We start from the raw sequence: 25168 nt of genomic DNA, 5'->3' as shown, positions 1-25168 counted from the left end.
AGGGAGTTTCCTTTCTTCTGCTCTTCCACCATGGGGGAATATGTGTTTGTGCCCCTTTTCCCCCTTCCATCCTTCTGCGATGTGAGGACACCTAGATAGTGGCATCTGTGAGAAACAGGCCTTCATCAGAGACTAATCTGTCACTGCCTTGATCTTGGGCTTCCCATTCCTCCAGAACTATGAGAAATGCATTTTTATTCTTTATAAATTACCCAGTCTGTGGTATTTTATCATAACAGCACAAACATAACAATTACTTTTGACTAAGACAAAAATTAATAACAGAGCTGGGTGCGGTGGCTCACGCCTGTAATCCCAGCACTTCAGGAGGCCGAGGCAGGCAGATCACCTGAGGTCAGTAGTTCGAGACCAGCTTGACCAACATGGCAAAATCCCATCTCTATTAAAAATAGAAAATTTAGCTGGGCATGGTGGCATGTGCCTGTAATCCTAGCTACTCGGGAGGCTGAGGCAGGAGAATCACTTGAACCCAGGAGGCAGAGGTTGCAGTGAGCTGAGATTGTGCCACTGCACTCTAGCCTGGGCCACAGAGTGAGACCTCTTCTCAAAATAATAATAATAATAATGCCAGAGAAGAAGGTGTTGCTATAACAAATACCTGAAAATGTGGAAGCAATTTAGAACTGGGTAATGGGTAGAAGCTGGAAGAGTTTAGAAGTGCATGCTAGAAAAAGCCTAGATTACAGTAAATGGAGCATTAAGGGTGATTCTGGTGAGGGGTTAGAAGAAGAGGAGAGATGTAGAGAAAGTCTAAATCTCCCAAGTAATTATCTAACTAGTTGTAAATAGAATGCTGATAGTAATATGAATAGTAAAGACCATTCTGATGAGGTCTTAGATGGAAATGAGAACTATCTTGGAAACTGGAGGAAAGGCTATTCTTGTTACAAAGTGACAAGAACTTGGCTGAATTTTGTCCATGCCTGTCTTACAGCTTTGTGGAAGGCAGAACGTAAAAGTAGTGAACTAGGATATTTGCAGAAGAAATCTGTAAGCAAAGTGTTCAGGGTGCTATGTGGCTTCTTTTGACTGCTTATAGTAAGATGAGAGAAGAGAGTATCAAATTAAAGACAGAATTTGTAATCAAACAGAAAGCTGAATGTAAAGATTTGGAAAATTCTCAGCCTTCACATTTGAAAAATAAAAAAGCTTGTTTGGTAGAGAAAGCCAAGGGTGTGGCCAAGCAAGCATTTAATAAATAGATTAGTATGGTTAGAGGGAGGTCAGATGCTATTCATCAAGAAAATGGAAGAATGACCTGAAATATTCAGAGATATTTGAGGTTTCCACTCCCATCACAGGCCCAGACTGCTAGGGCCTTGAGAGCAGAACAGTTTTAAGGGAGGTGTACCTCAGACTACCTTAAAATCTTAGCACTCACTGCCCTGGGCCACCTCAAGTCTCTTCTCCCTGCATGCCAGAGCAGCACTCATTGGCTGCCTCAGCCGTGGTTCAAGCAGGCTCAGGTTTGGCTCAGACTGTGTCTCTTGAGGACACATGCTAGAAGTATTGTAACAGCACAAAGAGACTAAAACAAGTGTTTTGCTTTTATCAACAGTTATTTTACATTCATTAATTCCTTGGAACTTTACAACATTCAGTACACAGCAAACTGCATTGGTCTAGAGGAAAAACAAATAAAAGGACTTTGGAGCCAGACAGACCTGACTTTGCATTCTTGCTCAACTACTTGCAGGTTATGAGATCTTAGGAAACTTTTTTTAACCTCTATAAGCACCATTTTTTCTCATTATTAAAAAGTAAATGTTAGTCCTATAGAATTGTCGGGAAGAATGTCTGATATAAGCATGTAAAGGTATGTATATTAGTTGATTTTCATACTGCTATAAACAACTGCCTGAGACTGGGTAAATTATAAAGGAAAGAGGTTTAATTGACTCACAGTTCAGCATGACTGGGTAGGCCTCAGGAAACTTACAATCATGGCAGAAGGCAAAGAGGAAGCAAGGCACCTTCTTCACAAGGCAGCAGAAAGGAGAAGTGCTGAGCCAAGTGGGGAAGAGCCCTTTATAAAACCATCAGACCTCGTGAGAACTCTCTCACTATCACAAGAACCGCAAGGGGGAAATGACCGCCAGGGTTAAATTACCTCTGCCTGGTCTCTCCCTTGATATGTGGGGATTATGGGAATTACAATGCAAGGTGAGATTTGGGTGAGGACACAAAGCCTAACCATATCAGTATGTGATACATATTAGACATTGAATATAAGTGAATATTCCCTTCTCACCTGGGAAATAGAGGCATAGATAAGCTAAATGATCGTCTAAAAACATGTGGCTGGCATAGGGTTGCAAATAGTAGTAAAGCCAGGACTGGAACTGAGGTCTCCTAAATCTCTATGTATGTACACACCAGTTCCCTTGTGCCTAACATCTAGGCTGAGAGTGAATGGCCTTGCAGGAAACTGAAAACAACTCATTCTTATTGTCATCCTGCTACCATGCATACTCCATAGCCTAAGATATTACTGCAAGCTGCTGTCTCCTGGCACTATGATGAAACTCAGGTTTGGAGAGGTTAGGTGACTTGGCCAAGTTCAGTCAGTAATCTAGAAGCCATGTCCACCTTGTTCCCCTCACTGCTGCCCCAGAAGTGACTGATACATTGTGATTTAAATCTATATTGAACCTGTGTAGAGGAGACAGAGCTGCAGCAGCGGGAACAGCAGCATCAGGCCTGTAGCTTCACAGAGAAAGACAACAACCTGTTGCCTGAGCCAGGCTTAAAGCACTATGAGGATGAGGGGAAAGAGTATGAAGATGAGGAGGATAGTAAAGAATGGAGGATGAGCACATGCAGGACATGGATGACATGAATGATTTCAATGAGTAACCTGGTGATGGAGAGGTCAATGATGTGGATGTGCGAGGCAACAAACAGGATCAGGACAAGTGGACAATCTAGGTAGACAGGGCGGGGTGGCCTCAGGGAGATTCCATGCCAGCTCCAACTTTTCTACACTCCCTGAAGAACAAACTGATGGCCTTTTTTTTTAAAAAGAGACATCGCTACAGAAGAGACTTCTGCTTCCCTTCTCTACTTGTGAGGAAATGCTACACCAAAGCCATCTCTGAGTGAGAAAATTCAGATAGTTAAATTGAAAGTGATTTATTAAATTGCATAGTTTATCTGTTTTCCATGAATGAATGTCTAGTTAACATAAATTGGTTAAAATCATACACACAGTAATTGAAATTATTACCCATGAGGTGGAACCAGAGAGAAATAAATACTGAGCTGTAATGCATTTCACTCATCCTGATTCATTCTGTCAACTGTGCACCCTCTCCCTTCTTTATTAAGATTTGTACAAATTTAAACAAAGTCAAACTAAGCTGGAATAAAGGCAATGTGGCATGTGTATAGTCAAGCAAGAAGTTTGTTTTGTGAGAAGAATAAGCCCTCACATGCATTCAATCACTGTGCTCCAGCATGAGGAGCCTGAAAACCTTTCAGATGATTGGCTATTTAGGATAGTGAAAACTAATCAAAGAGAGAAAATAAATAAGAAATTTGGAGATGCTTGGAGCTTCTATGATGTCAAAGAAACGTTGGCTGGGAGAGTTTTGAAGAAGTAAAATTAAAGCAATTTCTGAAATGTTGGTAATTCAGATCCAAGTTTCTCAAGTTGCAATGTGCATCTGGGGATCTTGTGAAAATGCAGATTCTGATTTAGTGGGTTCATGAGAGGTCTCTGCATTCTTCTTCTCCAACAAGCTTTCAGTTTGCTGACGCTGCTGGTCCGTAAATCATGCTTTTAGCAATAAGGTTTTAGTCCATATTGGCCATTTCTCGGTTACTAAAATACTGAAATCCCCTAAATAATTGCTAATATTTATATTTTGAAAAAAATACATTGCCAATAATAAACTTGTCTAAAATAATAGTGTTCTTACCTGGATTAATGATTTAGAAAACCAAATACTAAGTCAAAAGTGAACCCCAAGATGAGCTTGAAATCAGTGACATCAGCTGTAGAACCAGTTTTAATCTATATGAAGATAGACCTACATTGTATCTCATGTCTCTAAGTGCTGAATTATTCACATAAATGCTTCAGAGCAGCCTCCCATAAATCAAAGGGAGAGAATTAATTTGGGAATAGTAATGGTGAGAAATCTTGAGCTCCTAACCTGATTTACCTGACTACTCTCCCAGTTATCTTTCTCTTGTTCTGACCAGATCATTCCTGGTGATTGGCTGGCCCCTAAATTTAGCCCCAGGGACTCTTTCATCATGGTATATGATTTTTAAGCTCTGTGATTTTAAAGGCTTGTCAGATGGACATTAGATTCAATATTGAAATCTCAAAGTTCTTTGTGAGAGAACTTCTGCAGAAGGTTGGCAGTGGTTTATCCAAATGCCTTTTATTGGTTAATAAGTTTGGACAAATGTGGCTCCATCATAACAACGATTATTTCTGATGAAAGTATCTGATCAAACTCAATTTACAGAAATAATTTTTTATTCCATTTAATAATAAAATATTATTTTTCCCTTCTCAGGATAATTTGGTAATGTCAGGATTGAACTATTTGTATGAATAAATTCCATTTATTTTCTTCATTTCTCCTGATTTTCTTTTTAACAAATGTTCCCTGAACACTAGGAGCAAGAAATTTGACCAAGCATCTTAATACACTGATTGGAACAGTAAAAAGTTAAGTCCATTACAAATTGTATGTAATGCTTTAAATGTAGATTGAACTAGTCATCAATATGATACAAATGGAATTATGATGATACAAAAATAGGCTTTGGTAATGCTTTGTCTTACCTGCCTCATGAAATTGCTGTGAGGATCAAATGATATAGTCTTTGGAAGTAATCTCTAAAGTCTAAATGGTGTTTCTGGCTTTGTCCTCCTTTTTACCAATCCATTTTATTTAAGGTTGCCAGATTAATCTTAAAGCATCAGGTTGATTACATTTTTTCCAGCTCAAATACCTTCAATTTTCTTCTCAACCTCTTTCTAAAGCATTGGCTTTGGCTTCCCTTGGCATTTAAGAAACATCACACTGCCTTTCTAGTCTTATCTCCAGCTATTTTCTGTTCTAACCTCATATATCAAGGCTACTGGGTTACATTATATGTCCCCTGATTTCCTGAGTCAAAATTTCTATTGTCTCCTACATTGCCTCTACCCAGTTGTTCCATAGGGACCCTATTATCAAACATATCCAAAATTAGGAGTATATAGGTATATTCTTTATATATTTCCTGTTATCCATTCCAGAAAAATCCATTCCTATTATCTAAGCCAGAAAATTGGAGTTTCTCTCTCTCTCTTTCATTCTCCCTCTCTCTGTGTGTGTGTGTGTTGCCTACACATTTTTTTTCAGGCCCACCTTCAGGTAGGAAATATGTAATTTTTCTTTACCTCTAGTTCTCCCTCAGGATCACCCTCAATAGTTACATACAACCATTAATTCTATCAGATATTTTTCAGGCCTGATATCTAATGGTTCTTTAATTGAACAGATGTTTATGGAGCACATGCCATATGTTGATGGTTGTGTCAGTTTTCTGTTGCTGGTATATTACCATGAGATTAAAACAACACATTCATTATCGTATACTTCTGGAGGTCAGAAGTCCAAAATGAATCTCACTGGTTAAAATCAAGAGTTGCTTTCCTTCTGGAGGCTCAAGAGGGAACTCCATTTTCTTGCCTTTTCCACTTTCTAGGTGTTACTCACATTCATTGACTTGTAGCCCTCTTCCATCTTATTTATTTAGAGACAGAGTCTTGCCCTGTCGTCCAGGCTGGAGTGCAATGGTGCAATCTCGGCTCACTGCAACCTCTGCCTCCTGGGTTCAAGTGATTCTCCTGCCTCAGCCTCCCGAGTAGCTGGGATTATAGGTGCGCACCATCACGCCCAGCTAATTTTTTGTATCTTTAGTAGAAACAGGGTTTCAGCATTGTTGGCCAGGCTGGTCTCAAACTCCTGACCTCATGATCCACCCACCTTGGCCTCCCAAAGTGCTGGGATTACAGGTGTAAGCCACCATGCCAGACCCCTTCCGTCTTTAAAATTAGCAACACATTCTTCCAACCTGTGCTTTTGTAGTTATATATCCTTCTTCAACTTTGACTCTCTTGCCTCTCTTTCACTTATAAGACTCCTTGTGATTACATTTAGGGCCCACCTGGATAATCCAGGATAGTTTCTTCATTTCAATATTCTTAACAATGGCATCTGAAGTCACTTTTTCCGTGTTAGATAATATATGCATAGGTTCCAGGGTTTAGAATGTGGACATCTTCGAAGGGCAGTGGTGGTATTATTCTGTCTACCATAGCCGCCTTCCTAAGCAGTGTAAACACAAAAGGCAATATTATGATGTAGTCCATGCCCTCAAGGAAATCAAAGACAAAGCAGTCAAATAAGTGAGTAGCTACAATATGCTATAATTATGGCTCTGAAATTATGATGAAAACTATATAAAATCTTGGGGGATCAGGGAAGTCTTTGGGAAGAAGGGCTATCTAAGACACAGAACCAAAATTCTATTTGAACATTTTGTTATAATTTAGGAGGGAGGATAATGGTACTAAAATAAGTTGGTACAATAATCTAGGCTCTAATAGCATCAATCAATCAATCTCATATTATCACTTTTACAGTTGAACAGACTGGCTTAATATAGATACTAGTTCCACTCCAAAGATATAAATAGGGGTACTACATGTATATATAATATTTATATACATATTCTCTCTTTTTGCCTTTAGAGGCAAGGTCTCATTCTGCTGCCCAGGTTGGCACGCAGTGGCCTGATTATAGCTCATGGTAACAGCAGACTCCTGGGTTCAAGCAATCCTGTTGCCTCAGCCTCCCAAATAGCTAGGACTGAACTACAGGCGCACATCACCACGCCCAGCTAATTAAAAAATTTTTTTTGGAGAAGAAGGGTCTTTCTAGGTTACCCAGGCTAGTCTTGAACCTCTGGCCTCAAGCAATCCTCCCTCCTTGGCCTCCCAAAGCACTGGGGTTACAGGCATGAGCCACTGCACCCAGACTACATATTCTTTATGTATATGTTGTATACCATTTAACATACATATAAGTGAGAGAACACATATGTACATAGAAAAGGATGTACTTTTCTATGGGTAAAAGGAAATAGAGAAACCAGGAACAAATTTTCCCCTCTGGGAACTTATACTCTAGAAGGGGAACAAGACTTGGGCATAAATGTTTACTGAAACATGAGGCCAAGAGAGTTGACTGTCATAGAGATATAGATATAATACTATGTGTATGCAGGGCTGGAAGTGAATGTTTTCAGCTTAGAGAAACTAGAGAAGACTTCACAAATAATGTCTTACTTGAGCTAAGGTCTCTAAGGATGGGAGGTAGGGCTTTGGTCATGTTGGTGATGAGAGAAAAGAATATAAAAAATGACATATATCTCCACATTGCTATTAGGTAGAGGAGAAAAGACTTCCTCCTGGAGATCCTTGAGTCTTTGAAACAGCAGCAGAAGAGATGTGAATTCCAATTACAATTTCACCTATACCAAACAGAATTATTCATGCATCTCTATTGCTCCCACCTCATCTTCAGAAAGATTTCTGCTGCAGTGCTCTAAGGGAAATATGTAGAAATAGATCATATACTTCCTTGTTGGAATAGGAAAGATGAAGAGATTCACAAGGGGAAAAACGTGCTGTGACTGAACATTTTCTTGATAAAACACAGAGAAGTTTATAGCTTTGAGAAGTTATTTCACAATAATTCATTCGGTATATATTAACCACCAACTCCGCAAAACACTGTGATAGATAACATGAGAAATACAAAGATTTTAAAACATAGTTTCTAGTTTTCAATCCATCTAGTGTGGGAGTAAAAACAGAGATTGAGCATTTTACAAAGCAGTGAGTGATTCATGCTACATGATTAGGATATAGAAGAGTGGGAATTCAGATCAGTTCTAGTGGGTATCATGAGGGAATTCTCATAGAAGAGACACCTGAAACTGGCTGGAAAAATAAGTAGGATTTAATAGACCAAGGCATGCACATAGGGCTGGGGAGAGAATAAATTGGAAAGGATAAAATTTAGGCAAAAAGAATAGCATGAGAAAAATCATGGGGGTAGCAAAGTCAAGATATTTTTAGAAACTGTACATGCCACTTTTTTTCCCCCAAATATGAACTGAGCAGTGGGCATAGGGAGAATAACAGCAAATGAGATAGTTCCTGACTTCAAGGAGTTTGTAGCCTTGAGGGGGTACTGAGAAACAGATAATTAAAATAAAATGTGATTTATATTGTGGCAGAAAAAAAGAGAGTCAAGATTTTACCTAGCCTAGGAGTCACAAAAAGCAGAGAGGGTGACCCAGGCAGAACTGTCATCTTAGCTGAGTCCTGTCCTGAGGAGTTACTTTGAATTGGCCAAGGAAAGAGAGGGAAAATAGAGAAATCCATGCAAATACCCAGAACAGGGAGATCAAGATCACAATGCATTTGAGGAACTCTAGGCAGTTTCTTTGTTGTTGGAGTCCAGGCTACATAGGAAGAGAATAAGGAATTGGGTGCAAACAGCAGCTGGGTCATACAGGACTTTTGAGACCTGGTAGGAAGCTATTTTAACATCTAGGTAAGAGTGGATGAGGGTTTGAAAGTATGAAATGGCAGTGGGGATTAATGAAGAGAAGAATCCATATGAAATAGATATGGGGCACATGGGAAGGATATTCCTCACATCTAGTCTAATTGGAAGAGATTATACCACAAGCAATTTTCATGAGTGTATTGCTACAGAGAACAGTGATGAAAACACACTTAGGGGTAAAGCTAAAGGCTACACCTTAAGAAAGGCTAGGTGGTGAATGCAAAGAGAAAGGACAGGAAAAGTTTGCAAGTAAGAATAGAAAGGTTGGGGGCTGTGGAGAGCAGAAGTGACGAAGGAAAACAGGAAACACTGGATTTGCAGTGAAATGTTATTTTTGCATAGAGGCTAGTGTAGACAAAACTAGGTGGAAGATTGCCTTTGTAATTAAGTCACCTTAGTTGGGCAAATGCAACTTGATAGATCTTCTTATCTGATGTACAAAAGTATGATTATTTGATTTGGCCAAGATCTTTAAGGCTGAATTCTCATAAGAAAATAAAAAATCTCAGGAGCTTCAAATTGCCACTCCACTTTACCGTACTGCTGGTCTACATAGCAAAGAACGAAGGGTATATTTCCTTGTAGGAGAGCATAGTTCCTTCCATGCTACATGTATATAAATCTATAGTTTTATATTTCTTGGTTTTTGATGAGAAGAAAATGTAGTTTAACGTGGGATTCAGACTGTGGAAAATTCCAGAGGAAAATGTCAAGATTTACTCTTACTGATCAATATTATCTTCAGGACTCCTTCTTCCCTCCTAAGGTTTTTCTCTGCAAATAATAATTCTTTCAGCTTCAGCCCTAATTACTAGGGCCCTTAATCTTTTCCATGGTTTTATAGTCCTTGAAACAAGCATATGTGCTTATTATTGAAGGCAGCTTTTGTTTGCCAGAGGCAAAAATACTTACAGATCGTCTTCTTTAACACATCTTTTCATGTCTGCTAGACAGCTCAGTTCTCTCCTTCTAACTCATCCCTCACCCAACTCCCCCCAAATTTTTTATTGAAAACTGTTCACACATTGCTAAGCTCTTTTGTTTTGTTTCTAAAAACACTGTGTAGTCTTTGTGTAGAATGGCAACTTGATATAGGCATAAGATATATAAACATTTGTTAAATATACTTGACCACCAACTAACTAAAGGGTTTCTCGATACACCCTCTTGCTTACACGGTACCCAATTAACCTTTTATCACTTTTCAAAACATGCATAGCTTTATGGCATAAGCTCATTTATCTTTGCTAAAAGCCTTCATAGGAATCTGAACAAAAATAGTTTCTGTTAAATATTCAACTCTAATGTGGAGCCTTTTATTACATTTTAAACATTTTTTTCTTGTTCCTAGGCCCTTTAAGGATTAGAGCAAAGATGTACATAAATAATTCATGTAGCAGAGTATAAGCCCCAAGAGCCAGTCTCAAAAAATGATGACCAGAAAACCACAGATGCAGTAGAAATCTTGGACAACAGATGAAGAAATGATGCAAACACTTAAATTAGAACTTTCTAAGCAACCAAAAAAAAAAAAAAAAAATCAGAGGACTGCCTATTCTATTACTATATAAGCTGGGAAGAAATCCAAGACCACCAAGTAGGGCATTTTTAAAATGCCAAGACAACTACTGTAGTCTTTAATGTACGTTACTTGGTGGAAATTACTGGCAATCTTATGACAGCATCTGTGAGGCATTTGGTTTAGGTCTGTAAGTCCAGGTGCAGGTGAAGGTATACTTCTGTTGTTGTTGCCATTTTTTGACTCCAACCTAGATCAATACACTTACCCATCATAGTTATTTTCTTTCCATTGATTTTCTTTTGATTATAGGGCTGAGAAAACTTGTTATTCTTAAGCTATTTTAGTGTTGAGTTTTTTTTAAAATATGATCTGTTGATGTAAATATACGTACAGGTTGTTATTGTAAGTCAGAGAGCCTTCCTTTCACTGGCTGGATTTTACTCTTTGGGATAGTGTTTGGAATTGGGTGTCACATACTAAGAGGGCAGGTCTTAGTTGTAAGCATGTAAGAAGATGGTTACAAGTAGTAATAAACCTTATGTGGCTTGGCTAGCATCCTGCTCTTCTACAGTCTTACAGATTTCAGTAGCTGAAAATAAAAAGCCCTCAGCTTTACAATAAAACACAATCCACTTAACTCAGGTCTGAATTGCATTAAAACCTTATCTGGGAAAAAATAAACCTAAATCCCTTTCTTACTGGTTATGTCAATATACATTTTAGATGGATCAAAGATTTAACTATAAACAATGAGGCTGTCCACACAGAAAAAAAAAAAAAGTGAATGAATTAAAGTAAGTATTGAAATGGGGAAGGTCTTTGTATGCAAGAAACAAAACTCAGAAAATACAAAGGAAACACTGATATATTTCAATATTTGAACACAAGAAAAAAATTTCTGCCTAGCACAAAATAACATAAAATTCAAAGAAAAGTTGAGTAAAATTATTTACAACACACATGACCAAAAGTACTGATTTTATTTATCTATAGAGAACTCTTATAATTTCATAAGAAGAGATTAATAAACAAATAGAAAAAATATACAAAGTAAAGGAATACATCTAATATAAAAAGAAATACAATGGCTTATAAGCATAAGAAAAGATGTTTTACCTCAATTTAAACATGCAAATTAATACAATAATGACATTACATTTATATTGAAAAGGAAAATATAAAAAATTGATAACCACATTTTTGGTTAGAGGGTGGGGAAATAGATACTTTAATACACTGTGGAATGTAAATTTGAACAACATCTTTTTAAATCAATTAGTAAATTGGTAGAAAAAAAAACCTTAAAATATGCTTTTTCCAAACTTTCTATTTGGAAGAATTATCTGTACTTACATTCATGTGCATAAATATATATTCAAAGATTACATTCCATTTCTTATAGTACTTTCTGTTTTTCTCTGCGTTAATAATCTTGATTTTGTTGGTAGTTTTCTACATTCTTTCCAAATTTAGCAAAAAAAATTGTAAAATCTATACAAATAACACTTTTTTCCACATGATGAAATACATCAGTTTTAATTTTATTGTATAGATATTCTTTCTACAACTCCCCAGCTTCATACTCTGAGCTGTTCTCTAGTCTCCTGCGCAGTGTTCCTGGTTTTTTACTTCTTCTCTCCCCTGAATCTATGCCTTGGTGGACTGATACAGTGAACTTATGTTTTGTTTGAATATAAAATTCTATAGGTTAATCATAATACTTTCTCAAAAATATTATCCAATTTCTTCTAGCTTCCAGAGCTGGCGTTGAGAATTCCTTTTGTTCCTCTGAGGAAGCTTTGAAACTTTTCTTTTTTTTTTCTGATGTCATGACATTTTGTGATGGTATGCTTTCATGGGTGTTTTCTTCATCCATTATACTGGGCAGTTGGTAGGTCCTTTCAATTAATAAACTCATGTTCTTTAAGTCTGCAACATTTTCATGTATTATTAATTTTATTACAAGCCTATTTCTTTTATGGTAAAATATAATCCAGGCACAGAAAAACATCATGAAGTAAATGGTTGGTTTAAAACATCATCAGAAGGAAAATGCTCAGGTAAAAAACACCCAGATTAAGAAATAGCACTTTGCAAGCCACTGCAAAAAAAAAACAAAAACCTCCACATGCACTATCTCAATCACAGCTTATTTCCTCTGTTATCAATCAAGACTATTTTAGGTTACCCCATCTTGCTGTCCTTTATAATTTTATCACTGAATCATTCTTCCTGAAGCAGAAAATTTTTTAAAAAGTATTTGTAAGTTTTTAAAAATCTACATATTTTCTCACTGTATATTTTTCTTGCAATTTATTTATTGAGGAAACAAGAAAATTTAATTGGGAAAATTTTAAATCGTGTGAATTTTTCTGATTTCATATCCATGGTATAATTTAACATGCTTCTTTGATGTACTTCCTTTACCTATATATTTTCTGACAGTTGAACCTAGAGACTTCATCATATACAGGTTTGGTTTTGGGTGCAAGCCTTTTCAGAGGTAATCTTGTGTACATCTATCCAAGAGTCACATGATAACTCATTATTTCTACTTTTGTGATGCTTAATACCTAGATCCATTGATTCACTGGGAGCAATAAAACAAGTGACAACTGAAACTCTAATACAACAATTCCTTCTTTTATTAGCTGAAATACTTCTACAAAGAGTAAATTCTCATCTACCATTTGGCTACCTTGCTGTATAGTTGGTGGAGGAATGGCAGGACAAAATATTTAACTGTTCCTTTTACTTATGAATTTTCAAAACAATGAATTATATTCCAATTATCTGCCATAAGTGGTAGATGTTTTCTTTTTAATTATTATTCACTTTAGAATTTAAATTGGATTTGTTTTCAATTAATTGAAATTATCCTTATTGATGCTTAAACTGTTTTGTCTTTAGATAGTGAGATCATCTTTGTATTGGTTCCTATGTCCTTCAGATATATTCCTAGAAGTCTTTGACAAGATGTTCCAGGTTCACCTTCTACAGTTTGTTCCCCAGACCTCTATTTCTATGTGTCTTTGTGTGCATGGTGAATTTATTACAGCAGGAAATGTTCTTTTAAGACCACAGTCTGGTCCTCAAGGATGCTCATTGCTACTAGCTTGATCATAGTTGACATAACATTTTTTAAAAGTGTTCATTCTGGTAGTTACACTTTAAAATCGGAACAATAAAGTGGGTTTTTTACTTAACCTCTTCTACTCTGATTCAGAATATCCTTTCTTCCACATTAAGAGTGCTGGTTCTCAAAGACAGTGGAGATGATAGAATTAGCATATCACAATATCCCTCTTTGCTGTATTCTGTGTTACACAGAAAGCAGTTTCAGAGTAGCAACAGCACTGCTGCCACTGTAAATGTGATTATTGAAAGTAATGAAAATTTTTACCTATGATTTTTCTATTATCTTCATATTTCTTACAGCTGCACTGTATCTTCATTGTCAGAGCATGTAACCAGTTTACACTGTACTCCACCATATAGCCCTCATTTAGTGTTAGTTCTCTGGTATTTAGTGCCCATTATCAGTCCTTACATCCATGTCACCCTTCTGTTTTTCTACAGGTCTTTTTCTGGTAAACTTCTCAGGAGGCGTTCATGGTAACAATATTCCCTGAGTTCTTGAATGCCAATAACAGTTTGTCCATGCCCTTCATACTTGTAGGAAAGTTAGCTTATGGCTGAATATAAAAATAACTTGCTTACATTCTAACTTCTTATCTTTCATATATTACTTTAATTTTTACTGGCATAAAGCATTGTTTTTGAAGTCTGATGATGATCAAATTATATAACAAGAGTCTTCATTTAAAGAGATTTGGTGATTTTAGCTAGATGTGAATGCTTATATTATTTCTTTGATAGTCATTAAACTTATTAACATATGTCTTGATGTTGGTCATTTTTGATCAGTTATTTCAGATATTCAGTGTGCCTTTTGAAAATGACATCAACTCTTTTTCTGTTGTATTGTAAAAGATTCCCTGAATTACAGCTTTCATTGTATTTGTTGTGTCTCCTTGTTTTGGTTTTCTTTTTTGAAGATTCCATATACATGCATATAGAGTCTTCTTTTTCTATCTTCTTATCACTTATGCTTGATTTTTTTTCTTATTTCTCCCTTCCTCTCCCCCTCAGCTCACATCCCCTATTCCTTCCTTTTTGAAACTTTTTAGATTTTTTCTACTTTTTACTATTTATTCCCATTTCTTTTTGAACATTTTTCTGTGTCTCTTAAAGCATTCTTTGGTCTGCATTTCTTTTAATTTATTCTTAATTTTAAAAATTATTTTTTCTTTTATTTATACTTCTTTCTTGAGTTCTATTAAAGCATCTCTTAACTTTTCTAATTCTGATTTATGTTGCTATTTCATAGGTTGTATTATGTTCTTAAGGTTTTTTAGTTTATCTAATTTCTATCTCTCAAAAACTTGTCAGAACTTCTTACCTGTTATCTCTTTTTCTATTCTTTTTGTTCTAATAAGTTTATATATTTTTCAGTCCTTTTCTTACATTTTTGTAAGAATTAGCAACAGAGAAAAAACAGACATGTCTTTTATTCCCAGTATTTAATCAGCTCTGTTTTCCTTGTGAATTTGTCCTTTCCTTATTTAAACTACAGGAATTTTCTATCCACTCATATTAATTAATCTTTCATTGCTTATATGTGTTGCAAATACTTTCAATATGTGCTTATAGTCATTAAAAAAAACTGGTTATCTGATGTATTAACATTTCAATTTTAACTTGTTATTCATTCTCTTTATTTTTTATACTGTTTTATGTCTTGTTAATATATTCTTCCCTACTTCAAGGACATGATAATGTTTTCCTATGCATTCTGAAACATTTAAAATGTGCCTTTATGTTTATATTTTTAATTTGTCTGGGATTGATTTTTGTGTCTAGTATGACATAAGGATATTTTCCATATGGGAAGGGATAGCCATTGTTAGCTGAGGCATCTCTCTTTTCTCTTGATTTGTATTTCCATTTATATGCCATGTTCCCCTTTCTTCATAGGTCTGTTTATGGGTTCAATGTTATCCTACACTGGTCTGTCTCTGAATTGATATAACACTTTTTTGATTACAATAGCTTTATAGTAACTCATGAAATACGGTAGACAAAGTCTTTGCTGCTCATTCTTTTGATTCAAAATAATCTTGGCTATTCCTGACCCTTACTCACCTAAAGTCTGTAAACAAACAGTGTTGAAATTTTCATTGGAATAGCCTTCAATTTAAGGAGAAACTTGAAACTTATTTTTATTTTCTTCTATTTTCTCCTTAGAGCTGACATATAGTGTCCTCACATGGAACATTTCCAGGTAAATTTTTAAAAAGAATATATATATATATATATATGCCCCCACATACATACACAGACAATACACTTTTACATATTTACACATGAATGACATATTTGTAGAGATTTATATACAAATTGGTGATAGTCAATGTCTCTGGGGAAAAAGACTAAGGGATTAGAATCTATAGTAAGAGAGATGTTTACTTTTCACTTTAAAATATTTTGTTTATCTTATGTATGTATTACTTTTTCATACAAGGAATCTCACTTTAAGACAACACTCGACTGGCCTAAATCCACATCTTAATTATGACAGGTGATTGGTGTGAGAATTATTTTTCTATATTTTCTAACATTTAATACAATGCACCAGAAACCCAGAAATTCCCAAATAGAAAGTTTAGAGTAATTATCCCAGTTTTCTTACTAAGGATGACTATGATGTCAGGCAAATATTTTACATGGGAAAAAAATATATCCTGCAAATATATCTGATTGTGTCTTTTGTGCTGTGTGTGTAGAAAAGAGGAAGAGTACTCACTGGCTGCTAGTAATGTGAGAACAGGGACCACATTTTATTCACTTTTCTATCATTAACAAGTAGCTCAGTAACTCATGCATAATAGATGCTTAGTAATAATCTTTTAAACAATGAATTAGTGAATAAGCACATCAACAAGGATTAGTAGATATTTTGAGGGTGGTATGTAGGAGTTTGTTGTGGGGTGTGATACAGAACCTGGAACATAAAAGGGCTTAGTAATTGTCACCTTTTGCTTTTGTCAGTACTTTACACACTATCTCTATTACTATTATTCCGGAGATTTATCCTCAACCTGATTCTGCATGGTAGTTTTTGTTAGTGACTTGGATGAAGGTAGGAGTTTATCATCTTTGTTGATTTCATTACTCTGAGGTGGATAGATAGGTCTCCATAGGCTGTAGTGCTGTACCTAATGAGGTAGAATTTAATAGTGTTTAATATCCTGAACATACAATAAAACTCAAATGATTAAGGGCAGTAGAAAGACAGAATTTGCTTAACAATAGCGCATTTAGAATTTTTAAAGTTTTAGTAGAAAGTACATCTCAATCTGAATTACTAGTATGCTATGGCCAACAAAGAATGTAATAGTACTGCAAGTTATATTAAAATAAATATAATTTGTGTAATGAGGAAGTTGATAGTGGAGCTCTGTTAGGCAGAGATGAACTATACATAAGTGTTTATTATGGTCAATCCTAGACATTAAACTTTCTAAGAAACTTAGGCTTAGGAGCAAATTTAGAGAACAGTGATTAGAATTATGAAAAGACTGAACTATTTTGTATTGCAAGTGGGATTTTTTGCTTTGAGGAGCAAATAACTCATGGAAGATATGAAAGCTATCTTTAAATATCTGAGATCAATTCAGGCGATGAAGATGGTATGACTATAAAAAGAAAAAAAGAGCAATAAATCAATATAAAGAAGATATCCCAAATAGTCCCAAATGCAGCCAGCTGTTTTAGAATTCAGACCCATGGCAGTGTTCAATGATAGGCTTCACAATTACATGTTGAGGTTGTGGCAAAGGATTAAGGAACCACTTATGGGGCTGGATCAGATGAGATTTATGCTGGAAATTTCATATTCCATGAAATGTGAATTGGCATACTATAGCATGACTTCAGATAGGGCTGTATTTATTATCTGGAAAGATGTCGGCTACATACCTTAACTGGTGAACTGGCTCAATAGAATTCAACTAATATTTTTTTGAACTCAAGAAATATTGATTTGTATTTACTATTTTGAGACATGTAAAATAGACAAAACAAGGAATTGTACAATGATTTGCTACAGAGTATAGCATAGAAAGTGCTCTAAATCAGTCCATGTGTTTGGACCTATTCCAAACTTGACAATAGTTGTATGTTAGTGAGTCATAGAATTGGCCACGTGTTCAACACCCATTATGTTGCCTAACACATAGTAGACACCATTTGTTGAAAGAAGAAATGACTAATTTCTTTCATTGCTTGATTGATGTTCACTAGCTTCTGACCTGCCTGAGGAACAGAGGAAGCCAATTCCCAAGGCACCAGTTAGTTAGATCACCTTTTAAGACTTTCAGCACAACTTTACCCCCTTGGAGAAGAGGTCATAACTAGTAATAGGATAGGCCATGGAAATAGGAGCCACAGTAACTGGTAAGAAGATCCCCTGTAGTGCAGAGGAAGGCAGCTCTGAGAGCAAAGTTGAGTATTTTCAGGGGAGATAGAAATGTTTTAACTAGATAGTCAATCAACTCTCCAAAATTGAGACAGTACTTCAAATTATAGCATTCCATTAGAAAATGCTGCTTTCACATGAACATTCACAGAGTATATTTGAAACTTTTTTTGAACTCAGAAATAACATCCTGCAAACCATAAGGAAATACAAAACTCGTGAAAAAGTAATCATATCAAACAACACGAAATTTTACAAAACATCAAAACCTTTTTATGCAAAGTGAAATTGTTAGAATATGTTTTTTTAACTGTTTAATTTATTAGGTGCCTATGGCCATATGTAGCCACAGAGACTTGTAAAGCAATGCTAATTCTTTTATTTAGCCATTGGAAACGTTTATCTTTAGGCTATGTATAGGTAATTCTATGATGTCTTCTTTGCTGTATTCTTATCTTGGGCTATATACAGATGAGAGATGATCTTACTTCACATAGTCTTCCTACCAATATCATTATTGATTAGATAGTACAAAACCACAAATATTTCAGTATAGATTTTATTTTTATTTATTTCCAGTGATACGATTCGATCAAGACTTGGATCAAGAATTAAATTTAAGATATCTTCCTAGATATTATTAATTTTATTCTCTAAGAATAATAGATTTGTGATTTAAAGGGATTTATTTAAATTCCTTTGCTCTTCTTTTTAAAAAACTGTCACACATCTCTATTTAAAACACTATTTGGATGCAAAAAGTCATTAATTTAAAATTGAGAAGTTTTTCTTCCTTTTTTTCTCTCTCACTTCCTCCTTTTTTCCATTCTTTTCTTTCTCCTTCTCCCACTTTCCTCTCTCTTTTCTGAAAAGTTGTGTCCAGCTCCCCAAATCTATTCTCTAAATTCTTGCCCTGCATTCACCAAGAGGTGAAAAGATCATAAAATATCATTTTTTCTATCAAGTCAGAACTGTCAGCAGTGTGGAAGCAATACAAAGACTTTGTAAGAAAACATATCTTAGTAACCTTTTTGTGTGAGACAAATAGAGAAGAAATTATTTCTGAGTTTAAAAATAGTCAACACAACTTGGAAAACATGGTAATATTTATTCATGATAATAAACACGTTTTTAATGAAAGCCATAGATGTCCAAACACAAACTGAATCATGACAACCCAATGGTCTTTTTTACAAAAACCATGACATATGTCCCATTAATTTGCTAAATGATATGAATGCAGAGAAAGGATGAATCAAAACCACTAAAATCCTTTTAAACACACCATCTAGTTTAGATGTCAACTCTGAAAGTGGCATTCAAAAATGATCCCTCTCTTTTAAATTTATCTGCTGAGTTTTTGTTATGGTACCTTTACCAATTTCTTAAAAGCTTTAATTGTTATCATTCATTTCAACTCAAAACTGCTAGCAATTTGGTTTGACTTTCCATAGAGGACAAAATTCTGTCACATTAATACATATATAGGTAGTTATACAATGTCATTTGTAAGTATATAGGTCTGAAAGGGCCATCATAAATGTTATATAAACCATATAGTATATAGGGTATATATATTATGTGGTGGATGTAATAGCTGACTAGAAAAAAATAGACACCTATCTAGTATATGATTTTCTCTAATAGCTTCAGACTTCTTTTAAATTAAACTATTTGGACAATTTTTAAAGTTTGCGAGAGATTTAAATTTTTATTCTTAAGTACCATCAAGTTAGAGGCCTATATAATTGTCACTTTCAAAAATTTACCTCAATCTTTCCCAGAAGCCATTTAGATCCATCTGATATTATTTAAAAAATCAAATTAAATGTAAAAATGTCCAAATAAATTTTTCTTATTGGTAATTTATAATATAGTCATCCTATTGTACTCTTTAAATTGAATTATCTGAATCTGAAAATTAAAAAAGCTAAGTTTTATAAATAAAATCTCAGGAGGAAAAGGCACTTAAGCCCTGCACATGGTTATTCCAGTATGTGTTCTCCACAACCCTTATCAGATGGAATTGATTTCTGGCCTGCATTCAAATACAGCAAAGTGCCAGAATAAAATCAAATCAGAATGCTTATGAAAAAGAATCAAGTTGGCCACCAAATGTTTCACATTAGTAGGAAATTTCTTTAGAGACTTCTGATGGAAATTTGAAGTTTATGTTGCTATTAGATCAAGTGCAGGAGAGGTATAAGGCTACTGGAGAAATTCCCTTAGTTTATTGACCAGAAAGCTAAAACATTTGTCGTAACAGTAAAGCTTGACAAGATAATTAAATGAATGATAACAAAATCTCAGCAGGGAAGTGCCCATTAATTGAATTTATTTGGAAACATGTTTTCACAAGTATAACCAAATTATTTGATTTCCACTCACATTAAAAAGTGATAATCTATAACAACTAATTACTGGAAATGAAGGAAAAGGCCAGTACTTTGAACCAATAACACAGAAGAAAACAAAATTACTAACATCAAAAGACTGCCATATTTGACAGCTCCTTAAGAATTCAATTCATCATTTCATCCTGTGAAACTATTTCAGTGAAACTCGCCAAAGAAAAGAATCCCAGTAATTTCTATGTAGTAGTGTCTTTAAAGCTGGAACACATTTCTCATATTCTTTGTATCATTTTTTGATATTAATACCTGTGTCAGGATGAGTGTGCCAAGAGGTGAAATAACTGTTGTTATAGATCTAACAATTTAGTTTCAGCACTTCACTTCTGTAAGAAAATTAGTGCCATCTGATTTCCTCTTTAGCATTATATATACTTGATAATTTTTTTTAAAATGTTGTTGCTGTTTTCATGTACACATCAGGAAGTCTGAAATAAAGCATCATTTTGGTCAAATTTTATATTTGAAATGAGGAATAAAATAATATATACTCAGATTTTCTGCTTTGAGTTGCAAGATGTCTACAAATTGGACATTTTTAATGCTTTAGCAAATTATTTTCTAATTTGCATAAACTTAGTAATAAACTTTGTTATATGTCTGTGGTAGCCAATTAGATTTTGTTCATAGTCAACATGTTCAGTAGAGATTTAAAACTATGAAATCTGTCACTTTTATTTTTCTATCCCCATACTCTAAAACATTAATCTGTTGGTAAACATTTGGCAAAAATTTTATATAACAGCAAAACAATGAAAGTTCATTTTAGTGTAATGTTTGTATAAATTATAAGCAGCTTTGCCTAATTTTTAATCGGAGGCAGGAAAATCTGAATTAACAAATAATGCCAAAAATATTATTTTAATTTTTTACTTAACATTGTTTTTCAAAGAAAGAAAATTATCTAAATAAATACATTTTAAACGTATTTGCTAAAATCGAGTAACAGTATTTATTTTTCTTGCATATGAAAATTATGTTTCAGCTTTAAAAACAGTTCTTGATGTTCTGTATAATGTGGGACATCCTTTTTCATTCAGAAAACTAGAGACTGCAATTATAAAACTAGCAACTAACACTCATTCACAATGATTTTATCACGTGACTGGTGAACAGCAATTAAACCTAGGCTGCTTTATCTTCCATAAAGTTATTCTACCCTAATTTAGAGAAAATAATAGGGCTATGCTTTGTTTTCCTCAATCATTTTCCTAAATTAATATAAAGAGGGTTACAGTTATGCTATATATAGGTAGATTGATAAATGCAGAGCAATAGATTGGTAGGTAGATATAAATATGGCCATCGTTAAAACATAATATTTAATAGAATGTTTGGTTTTGCCAAATGAAGCAATGCATATGAAAGTATTAATTCGTATCTTATTTTGTTGTCATTTCTATTCTGTTCTTGTGTTTTGTTTAATTAGTACGGTAAAATACAGTGTTCCAACTGAACAATACTTCAGATGCTAAACAATTCTTTGTATTTGTGTACACTGGCAGTTCACAGTTTAAAAGCATAACCACCTCAGTCAAAAGCTGTATGTAGATCACTCTGGATTTTGAAGACTTTTGCTTCTAACAAACAGAGACTTTTTTTTAATTATGGAGGAATACCTACAGTTCATTGATAGATAATAATTGGGAGGGGGGATTATAATCATATAAATTCCTTGAAATAGATTTTCGTCTATCTTTTAAATTCCTTGAAATAGATTTTCGTCTATCTTTTAGTGTCAGTTTAATATCTTGCTCAGCACTTTTACATTCTCTTAGCATGGCAACTTTCTATTCATTACTTTATGGTAGTTTAATCACCCCCATTTTATGAACCTAGTTATTTATATTCCATGAAATATTGCAAATTTCTTTTCAATAGACCTTTTCCTTGATGACCAGAATTGGAACTTGTTTTTCTAACTGAAAACAATTGGTACTTTATTTCTATAACATCTGTACCTAAGAGATATTTAACAACACAAAGCTAATCTTACTTTTTTTCATGAATTTCTGGAGCTTTTAAATTCATAACATTAAAGTTTTATGAGTTTCATCTTAGATGAGACTTGTCTTTAAATACATGTTTGTGTTTTCTGTGGAAGTAAGTTACCCATATGTCTTCAAAAACCTGACTGGTCTAATCTAGAAAAATTACTCTTTGAGACAGTCATGTTTCTTTGTTTTTCTTTTCCTTTTTTTCTTTTTTTTTTTTTTTTTTTTTTTTTTTTTAGAAAAAAGAAAGACAAAACAGCAATAAACATTTTAGCTCTTTAATGAGCAAAGATCATGTTTCTTAGCATTGGACTAATAGTCATTATCCAGATTATTTCACACAATGACCAGTGACATGGCCAAGATGTACAAAGTTGGTTCCATCAAGTAGTATACAATTTTTTTGTATAATAATCTTTCATTCTTGAAAAAGAGTAACTGAAAAGAAAGGTTTCTGTTACTGCAGTTAGTTTGTCAGAGAAAGTTCTTTGCATTATCTTATAAACTATCAAAATTGCTAGTCATCTGAAAAAATGTAAAAAAAAAAAAATCACATAACTTTAGTCTAATAGAAATATAGTACAGGTAAGAGAGAAAGTATTTATCAGGATGTGCTCTTTAAGTCCATCATCTCATTTTTTTTTTCAATATAAATGTACATCTGATTACATATACAAACATTTGGAAAGGTCTGTGATATACTGTTACTGGTAAACAACAGGGGGATGAAGAGTTTCCTGTGGTCTGAGAATATTCGCTTAAAAATCACACATGTGTAAGACTAAAATCCTCCAGGTGTTGACTCTCCTAGGTTCTGTATCTACGTTGTACTCTACTGAGATTGCGTGAGTAAATTCCAGTGAATGAACCTCAGTGAGAAAGATAAGTGATGTAAAGAGGGACATAACTTGATAATGAATTGTTATTAGTAAACATTTTGTCATGCAGCATGAGTAAATCAATGAACTCAGAACTATAATCAGAGTGGTAATACTGGGGCATCCTCATATCATGAAAGACTGTTGCAAGTAACTCTTTGGACACACTTCACCTTACCAAAAGGAACAAAATACAGAGTAACAAAAAAACACAGCAACTTATAGATCCTGTACCATATGTCCAATGAGGGTTATATTTCTATAAATTATCTAGATGGGAATAAAAAGAACATTAAAAACAGGAAATTTTTTTCTGGGATTCATATCAGCGAGTATTCACTACTATACCTATAGTTTCTTCAAATACCTTTAATAGCTAATTCCTTCTATATTGAAACTACTGTGAATTATTTTATTGTAATTACTTTTGCCCCTTAAAATCTTCTTTAGGTTCTGCCAATTGATGGAGGAAGCTTCTATTAAAAACTCCAATGGGATGAGAAGAATTTTAATTACGGCTTAATCAGCAGCACAGCCACCAAGCATATAAATTATCATGCACATCGTGCTAAAAATATCCAGTTTCCTTTATCCCCACAACTTTATACTGACAGCACTTATGTGATAATGTTGTACCTGCCAGTCTTTAAACTTCTTTGTTTTACTGGCAAATTTCAGCATGAGCCTTTGCTAAGGCCATTAACAGCATTGACGCTTTGTGTACTTATCCAAATATGTAAATATGGTCTACACAATAAAACGGCTCCAAATAAAAACTGGTGAAAATTATCTGACATTCCATTGGTGTGTCCCTTGTGCATATTCATAGTTGTTTATTTTTATTTTTTGTATTTCAGACATAGTTCTTTCCTGTTTGGTGTTCCACATGCCTAATTCCATTATGTAACTTAAATCTTCAAAAAATTAATTCTTGAATGTGAATGAAAAAGTATCATTCAGAACAATTGCTTCAAGCAATTGATATTTGTTTTTAAAGTTGATTTGTATATATACAATTCATTTTTTTCAAAACCCCCGAAGTTCTTGATATGTATATTCACATAATATTCCTCCTTATTTAAATAGTAAGTCTTGTAGGTTGAAAGCCAAGGAATCTTCAGTAATCATTTACTGCAATCCATCAAAAAAAAATAGTTTGTTTCTCTTATCTGGCTATACCCTGGTTGTTGAATGTGAATGGGGGTGGGGATGGGGATGGGGCAGAGTATTGTTCTGTCCTCCAGTAAATGTATTGAATGTGTGTAAGGGCTGAATCCCTGGTATAGTGTTGGGAATCATTGTAATGGTGTTGGGTGTCATTAAGGGAACATCATCAGGTGACCTCCTCATAGCTAGTGTGTAATCTGGGGGACAGGCGGTCCGAAGAACCACCTCATGTGGATGGATGGACTCACATTCATGATCCAAATCAGTGTGCTTCATTTGGAGGGACATGATTTCCTCTTCTTGTGCATGGGTTAGATCATTGGTAGTGGTGCGCTGAGGGCTGCATCTCCTGTGAACATCATGTCTCCTCTTATCCTTTTTGTAGTACAGGGCTGCAAAGGCCAAGATGTTCAGAAACAGCAGTGATGCTCCAACTGCAATAGTGACACTCAGCTCTGTTGAGTAGTCCCTTTGATCCACCGAAAATGGACTTGGTTGTTGTTTGGGATCATCCTGCTTGGCAGTGGGAAAGGCTGACGTGACAGGTATGGAATTTTTTCTCGTAGGTCTGAAAGTGATGTCAGTTGATGGCACTTTAGTTGTTGTAGAGGTATACTGAGAAATGTCATTGAGATTATGCAGATGAGGTACCAACTCCAACCAGAGGTTCACCTTATTGGCTCTGTAATGTTCTTTAACTCTTGGTTTTAATCCAATATGGAGATAAAGTTGGTCTTTCTGGGAATATCTGGTCCATGCTACTTCTTCAAAACGGTTGGGTTTGGTATGAATGAATTTCGTGTCTTGAGGGACTGGTTGATTTGGGTCACTGAGAAGGAAAAGATAAATTATGAGAATAAAGCTATTTTATGTTTTACTTAAAATCACACTACTTTAACATCTAATAATTAAAGAGATGACTCAGCAATGCTTTAGATTGTGTTTTAACATTAACTTGGGTCAATTTAGAAATATAAATCTCCTAGT

At 34.6% G+C, this 25168-nt stretch overlaps 1 protein-coding gene and 1 long non-coding RNA gene across 7 annotated transcripts in view; one reads left to right on the top strand and one right to left on the bottom strand.

Moving 5' to 3' along the window:
* LOC134733089 (uncharacterized) overlaps window positions 1–23813 on the top strand; it is a 62900-nt gene extending 39087 nt beyond the window's left edge. The window contains exon 2 of the long non-coding RNA XR_010116652.1: window positions 23465–23813. This is a non-coding gene — a long non-coding RNA (uncharacterized lncRNA). The remainder of the gene's footprint in view (window positions 1–23464) is intronic.
* NLGN1 (neuroligin 1) overlaps window positions 22401–25168 on the bottom strand; it is a 728070-nt gene continuing 725302 nt past the window's right edge. For all 6 annotated transcript variants that reach the window (XM_063621691.1, XM_063621692.1, XM_063621693.1 and 3 more), the window contains one exon: window positions 22401–25010. In XM_063621691.1, coding sequence (XP_063477761.1) covers window positions 24188–25010 — 823 coding nt within the window. In that variant the 3' untranslated portion in view covers window positions 22401–24187. The remainder of the gene's footprint in view (window positions 25011–25168) is intronic.

This window comes from Symphalangus syndactylus, chromosome 17 (genome assembly GCF_028878055.3).
Source record: "Symphalangus syndactylus isolate Jambi chromosome 17, NHGRI_mSymSyn1-v2.1_pri, whole genome shotgun sequence".
In the NCBI taxonomy this organism is placed as follows: domain Eukaryota; kingdom Metazoa; phylum Chordata; class Mammalia; order Primates; family Hylobatidae; genus Symphalangus; species Symphalangus syndactylus.
Note: the sequence above shows the minus strand (reverse complement) of the source record. Positions and strands in the feature narration are given on the sequence as shown.